Genomic DNA, 8,570 nt, shown 5'->3' with positions numbered 1-8,570 from the left:
AGAGCACACACAGACTCTTTCCACCCATGATACTCAATAATGGCATATAAGCCCAAAGAAGTAAACTCTGAGTAATCCAACAATCGCTCAGGAAGTAATTTTCGCAAATAAATAGTCTCAGTGAACCAATTTTTGCAATTTGCGTTCAGACAGACATTACCTCTAGATGATGAGGATGCAGAAGCCTTGCCTTTGGAAAACTGAGAGGAAGATGGGGCCTTTGGTGCTGGTAGGGGCACAAACTTGGGCTTCTTGGCAGGACGCGATGGAGGCGGAGAGTCCAGGGTGAACTCGGGCACGACAACGGAAGAGGGCTTCCATTTGCGAGCCAACGTCTTGACCCGACCAGGAGGCCTGGGCGGAGTAAAGGAAATGGTAGGGATTTGTTGGTGGGTGCAGGTCGAGAGGCGATGCCAGTGGGTTTGGGTGGAGCGGAGGGGGGCATGGGTGGTGGAGAGGGATCACAGAGTGGTGGGGAGGGTGGAGGGGAGGAGTCACAGGGTGGAGAAGGTGTGCTTGAAGGTGGGGGGGGAAGAGGGGTTAGTGGGGGTGGGGAGCACGGTTTTGAGGAGAGAGGGTTCGAGATTCATGGGAGTGGGGAGTTCAGGGGTGGGGTCAAGGAATATGGAAGAGAGGTTGGGGTTGGGGAGAGTGGAGAGTGGAGTCGGAGTGTAGGGGTGGTGGGAGTTGGGTTTCGGGGAAGGTGGGATCTGGGTTGGTGATGGCGGGGTGGTCGAGAGAGGGAGGGGTGGGGAGGTGATTGCAACGGCGAAGGGCGTAAAGGCAGTTGGCATTTGGAATCGGCATCGGAGAAGAAGAAAGGGAAGGGCATGGGTTGGGAGGAAGAGGGAGTTTGAATTGTTTTTTTTTTTTCATGTTGAATTTTTTTTAAAGGAAAAAAATGACAAAGAAGGGACAGAAACGATAAAACCAAAGACTCACAAGATATTTTTTTTTATTATTAATTTTTTTTAAAGTAAGACCAAATGCTTGGACACATGAGAACATAGAATTTGAAATATTTAAGTTAGAACAAATAGCATGAAACCAAACACAATATAGACAAAGATAAACAACAACTTAAAAGACACAAAGCAAAATGAAAGACTTTCTACACATTGTTGAAACAGATATATAGCATGTTGTAACATAGACCTGATAGATGCAAAAGTGAGTCTTGATAAGACACAATATCAATCTCAGCAAAAAAAATGCAGAGAAAGTCAATCTCCATTTGTGTGTGAAGTGTCCTCATGAGCTGCCTGCTATAGAAGTGCCAGGTAAACTCTCCCTCAAAATTATTATTAATTTTTGTATATTTCTTTTTTATTTTTTTTTTATTTTGTAGAAATCCCCTCAACAATTACCAATTAGAGAGCCAAGCACATAGGTAGCCCTCTCCACGGGCACACAGTCCTAAGTGAATGAGCAAACTACACATTGCAAAGTGACCTAATGGAAGCTTTCACACTAAAACATAAGGCATCTCTAATAGGGGAGACAATTCAATGCAATAACCAGACTGAGAATTCAAGCATCAAGTAATACTACTACTGAGCATAAGCAAGCCTACATCACTTTAAGACATATGACTGTGAAAAGCAAGTTGAAAAAAGACTCACACATGCAGATAGTCAAGTTAAAAGATGAAATCTCAACCTATATTGCTTATTTTCAAATGCCACATGTGATCACTCAAACATACAAACTCCTATTGACTTTCTCAAGTGAAAAAAATTTGGGAACTCAAAGCCTTTGTAAACAAATCAACAAGTTGACTTTCAGATGCAACATGAGATAAGACAATAAGTTTAGACTCAACTAACTCACGAAGAAAGTGGTGGTAGATATCAATGTGCTTGGTACGAGAATGTTAGACAGGGTTTTTAGAGAGATTGATAGCACTGGTATTGTCGCAATAGATAGTCAAGGTGTCAAGACAGAGGCCATAATCACGCAACATTTTGTTCATCCAAAGAAGTTGAGTGCAACAACTTCCTATCACAATGTACTCCTCTTCAGCAGTGGAAAGCAAGATGGAGTTTTGATTTTTGCTGTGCCAAGAGACCAGGATGTTCCCCACATAAAAACAGCCACCTTAAATGCTTTTCCAATCATCAAGGTTACCTGAGTCACTAAATCCAACCAAAGAAAGATTAGTATCACATGAGTACCAAAGAATAGAGTCAGTGGTACCAGCCAGGTATTTTAGAATTCTTGGTACAGCAGTAAGATGCAGTTCAGTAGGGGCAGATTGATATCTAGCACAAACCCCAACACTGAAAAAAAATATCAAGACGACTAGCAGTAATGTAAAGTAAACTGCCACTCATACTTCTATACAGTGTTTTATCGACCTTTTTACCTGTTTCTTCTCTGATCAATTTGGCAGTGGTGCCTATAGGAGTGCGAACATGTTTTGCATTTTCTAAACCAAACTTTTTGAGGATATTTTTGGCATATTTTGATTGAGACAAGAAAATGCCATTATCTTGTTATTTGATTTGTAAACCAAGAAAGTAACTTAGTTCACCAACCATGCTCATTTCAAATTCCTTTGTCATTAGTTGAACAAAGGAGTGGGTGTGTGCCTCACAAGTGGATCCAAAAACTATGCAATCTACATAGATTTGGGCACAAACAATACCAGGATTCAGAGGTTTAATAAACAAAGTTTGATCAGCATTACCTCTAGTATACCCATTTTCAAGCAAGTAAGATGTAAGAAGATCATATTATGCCCGATGGGCTTGATTCGGCACATACAATGCCTTGTTCAGTTTGTAGACATGATCTCCATGATGAAGATCCTCAAATCTAGGAGGTTGCGACACATAAGCCTCTTCCATAAGGATGCCATTCAAGAAAGAACTCTTGACATCCATTTGATACAACTTGAACTTCATGTAACACGCCACAGCCAACAAGAGTCTTATGGATTCCAATCTAGCCACCGGAGCAAATGTTTCCACAAATTTTACTCCCTCACTCTGAGTATACCCCTGGGCAACTAACCTGGCCTTGTTGTTCGCCACATTTCCCACTTCATCAGTCTTATTTTGAAGATCCACTTAGTACCAATGATGTTGGCACCCAAAGGACGAGGAACAAGGGTCCATACACCTCAGTAGGTAGGAGTTTCCTTGGATGGGCAGGATATTTCATGTGCCTTGGGAAAGAGTTCTGAGTCTTCTTGCAGGTCAGAATCAGTTAGTAGGTGGTTATGACACCTCAGTGACAAGGAGAAGTGATTGCTTATACAACATGCTGGTTAAAGGATCTGACCAGAACTAGAGTAGAGTTCTGGTGGGCCAGGTGGCCAGTTTTTTGCTTGAGATTACTATCTCAAAGTGGATTAAAAGGAAATACAATTAAGTGAACCACAGATAGGAAAGATTGAGTGGAAAGTCTTAGCTGGATTAGCTAAGGATTTTGCAGTGTCATGTATGAATTTATCGTGGTATAGAGATTGTATTTGGAATCTGATGGACACTGAGATTAATTAGGAGATTCTGGATGAATCTCATGTTTCTCTTTTATTCTCTTCATTCAGGCATCATGACAGTGTACTAGAGTTTGAAAGCTTTTTATTGATGGCTTGGGATGGAGAGGGACATAATGGAATACGTGGTAAAGTTCTTAACCTATTAGCAGGTCAAGACAGAGTATCAGAAATCAGTGGGGTCATTGTAGCCTTTGAGTATTTTATAATGGAAATAAGAAAACATCGCAATGGGTTTCGCAATGGGATTGCCCAAGTTAGTGGGTCAGCGTGATTTGGATTGGTTCATTATGGACCAGTATTTAAAGTGGGCCACTTCTATCAGAAAGGACAAGTAATTCAACTGATCAGTATTTAGATTTCTCTGTGAGAGAGATAGTATGCCTTCTTGAGAATTCAAGGTCTATCTTATCAGATGAAGACTTTATTGTTACTTCCAGGTCTTGGAAGGGTTATTGAGGTGAGAAGTATATAGACAGAATCTAGCACAGTTCATTATCCTCATACTGATGGTAAATTAGAGAGAAAGAGATAGTTATCCAGTATTGGAAAAGTACCTTATGAGATGAGGTATGTTTGAGAATGTTTATCACCCGTTCATTGGAATGAGATGGCTGAGGTGTTGATTTTGGATCCTGAGATAATTCGGAGGACCATTGAGATTATTAGAGGTTAGAGCTTGGATGCTCATTTCTCAGAGTAAATGGAAAAGTGTTACTGAATTGAAAAGTAGGAACATGGAGTTCCAAGTAAAAGATTGTATCTTCCTTGAAGGTATCACCATGGAAATGGTAAAGAGTTAAGGGCAAGTTGAGCCCTAGACTGGTATAACAGTTTGAATCCTGGATAGGATTGGTCAGGTTGACTTTGGGTCGGCCTTATCTTTGGCACTGTCAGTTGTATACAGTGTATTATGTATTTCCATGTCGAGGGCATGGGTTGGAAGGAAACTCATGAGTTGAGTTATGAGAATCTGGAGATTTAGGCTAAGTTGTTCTGTAAGGCATAGCTAGTCCAGGTATGAAACAGAAAGAACAAAGTTCTGAGAATCAAATTTATACCTTGGATTAATGTATGTTACAGAAACAGAGAGGTCGAGGGAACAACTTGGGAAACTGGAATCAGTTGTGCGGAATTTATATTCTGAGCGGTTCAGATAAATTTCGAGGACGAAATTTCTGTAAGGAGGGGATAGTTGTAACGCCCCAAATTCCCTAATAAGGTTTAGGACCTTGATTAGGAGGCCGGGAGGGCCCTAATTGATTTATCATGTTATTAAATGATTATATGCATGTTTATGTGAATTATATTATTATATGATGATAAATGCATGCATATGGGTCCACATTTAATTATAAGGGCATTTTGGTAATTTGGCCCGTTGAGGGTGTGATTGTGTATTTTCTTGCATGTGGTTGAATTATAAATAATACCACATTATATGTAGATTTGTTCGAGCCATTCGGCATGAGACGATCATGGAATGCAAGTTATCGGTCTAGTCATAACGGGGTTATTTTCGGGGCTCGGATTGAGTCTCGAGGTGATTTAAGGATTGGAACGTTACTGGGAATTAAAGGGTAACGGGATATGAATTATTGGTGTTTGAGAATATTGAGAATAACGGGAACTGGAGGGTGTTAATTATAATTAACGAGATAGGTGGGAAAGGACGGTTTTTCCCTTACTAGCCTTTATAGAGTTTTATTCAACCTAGGGGCAACAGGGTCATTTGGATTTATGAGAATCTAGTAAGTTGTAGAAACAGAACCAAAAATAGAGTTGCATCATCCCTTCTCACGTTCATCATCCTTCTCCTTCTTCCTTTCAATTTTTGAAAGCCAATTTGAAGAAATAAGCTAGGAAATTAAAGGTTTGAGCTTAGGATCTTGGTTCATCCATTGAAGAGGACTCAAAACCAGCTTGAGGTAAGAAATCATCCATGAACTTTAAGCTTTGCTCTGTTTTTCTTATAGTTTTCAGCTTATAGATTTTGATGTGGATAGTTGGGAATTAGTGGAAGTTTTTTAGTTTGGTTGCTTGGGTTTTGATGAGGGTGTGATGTAGATGAAGTTTAGGGGTTGAATTGGATGTTTTGGTAATGTTTGGGATTGGTTTGGATGGTTGGTTTCAAGGGAAATTGCGAGGGAAAACCAGAAAGATTCTGTAACGACCCAAATTCGCTAATAAGGCTTAAGGGCCTTGATTAGTGTGCCTGGAGGGCATAATGGGAATTATGTGTGGTTTTAATGATTAAGAGAAATGATTATGATTTAAAGCATGTTATATGATTATTTGAATATTTGAGATGCATGACTATGTGTATTAGTATGCATATAGGCCCTGATTAGGTTAGAAGGGCATAATCGTAATTTTGGCCATTATGGGCATAACTGCTTTGATATGTGTGATAATTGTCGAGACCACATTATTATGTGGATATATCTGTGATCTGTGACTCGAGACGATCCTAGTGAGCAAAGTAGCGAAAAAGCCATGGCGGGGATTTATACCCGGCTCGATGTGAGCATAGGGGTATAAATGGGAATTTAGTGAATATACTGGAGTTTATCTTGGTATTGAGGAATATTATTGGTGATTAAATAGGTATCGGGAATTAAGCGAGAAATATTAGAGACACTCGAGGAGTTAGCGGGAATTGGGGTAAAATGACTAAAATGCCCCTAAGTGGATTAAAGGGCTTAGACTTAATAGGGAGGGCATAATAGTCATTTGGTTTACAGGAGTTAAGTATTACCAAGGCTTTATGTTAGTGGGAAGTGTAGAGAAATGTAGAAGTCTGAAAAAGAAGGAAAAGAAAGGGAAAAGAAAGAGAGGAAAAAACAGAGAGAGTTCTCTAGGTCGGTTTATATTTCCTTCACCTATTTCTTAAGGATTTCTGGAGTAAAGCTCAGAGGAGAGCTGGGATAAACTAAGCATCAAGGATTCTAAGCTAAGTGTGGGGAATTGGCAGAGGTTTAGCAAGGGTTCATCAACACTTGAGGTAAGACTTTAGAGTTCTTCAGTTTCTGTTTCTGGTTTTTGAGCTATGGTGTTTAAGTTGAATTGGATGGAACTTTAGGGAAATTCAGGCCTAAGGCTGAGGAGGAGTAAGCCAAGGAAGTCTAGAGTCACCTTCAGGTCGAAATTCCACCAGAGGTATAAATTCTAAACTCCAACTTTGTTGTTCAGCTGGTTTCTGCTGAGTGTTAGTGTTTAGGAGTGGCTATGGTGGATTTTGAGTTTGGGGATGCATGTGCTTGAGTTCTAGGTATTTGGGGTGCTTGGGATGAGTGGAGTATGGTCATAAGGTTTTTTTTGAGGTTGGGAAAGATTTGGAGGAGTTTTGGTTGAGGTTGGTTCGAGAAAATCGCATAAGAGAAAAAGCTGGTGTTGGCCTGCCTATGACTAGCGCTACAGCGCTAGCCTTTGGGCGTTGCAGCACTAGGCCAAGTTTGTTGATGGGGTTTTGCTTCTGTTTGTAGCGCTGTAGCGCCCTCCCATGAGGGCTGTAGCGCTACCCTGCCTTCTGAAGGGGATTTTAGGGTTTTTTGCAAGGGCTTTTGACCTAGGGTTTGGGGTTTGATTCCACCACTTTTTTTGGTGGAACTAGGACTTCCCGGGGGGCTCGGGATTGGCCCCGAGGCTAGGTTTTAAACTTGAGGATTGATAATGACTTTGGCCATGATTGTGTTTAGGTGAGCGCTAGGGCTCGAGGGGGATCGTGCTCAAGGAGTCAAGGGATCAAAGCTAGTGAATTGAAAGGTAAGAAAACTGCACCCGATTATATGTTTGTGATGGGACTAAGTGCTCCCGAGAATTGTATCGTGTCAATGATGGTATTACGCCATGGGACATGTAAAAGCGGCCTAAGAGTGTCGTACATAATACTTGCGCATAGGGCGCGGCTTGGCCACTGGTAGCCGAGGACAGCTAAACATTCACTGAGCTCGGCTTAAGCGAGCCGGAGTCAGTGGGATAACAGAGGGAGCAGCCTGAGAGCGCTATCCCTAGTTATCATTTGTGCAGTGATATGAGATATGAATTGATATGCTTGGTGTGTTGAATACTTGGTCATACTGAATGATTATATGTGTTGAGAACTTGTGATGCAATGTGAGATATGTATTTGTCTGTTGATTGCTTATGCTCTGTTGTTGTGTTTTCTTGTTGGGCCTTGGCTCACGGGTGCTACGTGGTGCAGGTAAAGGCAAAGGCAGATTGGACCAAGCCTGAGATGGAGAGCTCCGAGGTGGAATGTACATAGCCAGCTGTTTGATCGCCATGGTCGAGGAGTGGATCAGGACAGGGATTACCTAATTGTCTATTTTGCCTTAATATGGCCTGATATTGTGTATAAACCTTGTGTCTTTTGTAAACAGTCTTTAAACTTAATATTTTTGGGATCCCGTGTAAACAGATGATGCTTCTTAATGAAAATGTGACTTTTGAGACCAAACCATTTTTAACCCTAGTTCCTTTATAGTTTCAGTAACACAATTTTAATTAAATGGCTTGATTAGCAAGTCTGGCACTTTATAAACACACAGTGTAACGGTCTTGGCTATCCAGGGCGTTACAGATTCTGGTCTGTAATTGGCGTCGCAGCACCATTCCTGGCGCCGCAGCGCTAGGCAGGGTAGAGAGCTGGGTCTCTCTAACTTGAAATAGCGCCCCAGCGCCTCAGCGCAAGTCCATTTTTCAGCAAGCCTATTTTAGGGCTCGGGATGACTTTTAAGGCACGGGGATGGGTTCCTTTACCCCGTTTGGGTAGATTGGGAGTCCTGAGAGTACGGGATTGATCCCGGGAGTGTGGTTTTACATTATGAACCATTTATTGATTTACTTTATTAATAGATTCCAATTGGTTATGACTAGGTGACCGCTAAGGAACTAAAAGGTCGATCATTCTCAAAGGTCGTTCTTATATTATTTCTCGCTTGAACCCGAGGTAAGAAAACTGCACCCTATTTATGTGACATGTGTGGTTATTAGTGAGACATGTTGAATGTTGAAATGTGGACATTGAATGCATATTAAATGCTTAGCAAATCTTGCTTATTTGGGA

The 8,570-nt window shown here is 41.2% G+C and overlaps 1 protein-coding gene across 1 annotated transcript; it reads left to right on the top strand.

Annotated features, from left to right (window-relative positions):
• Positions 1-410: 410 nt before the first annotated feature.
• On the top strand, positions 411-722 carry LOC133795135 (glycine-rich RNA-binding protein GRP1A-like). The gene has a single exon (XM_062232582.1). The coding sequence runs from the start codon at positions 411-413 to the stop codon at positions 720-722; it is 312 nt and encodes a 103-aa protein (XP_062088566.1).
• Positions 723-8,570: the final 7,848 nt, after the last annotated feature.

The sequence above is a fragment of the Humulus lupulus genome, chromosome 8 (genome assembly GCF_963169125.1).
Source record: "Humulus lupulus chromosome 8, drHumLupu1.1, whole genome shotgun sequence".
Lineage (NCBI taxonomy): Eukaryota > Viridiplantae > Streptophyta > Magnoliopsida > Rosales > Cannabaceae > Humulus > Humulus lupulus.
Note: the sequence above shows the minus strand (reverse complement) of the source record. Positions and strands in the feature narration are given on the sequence as shown.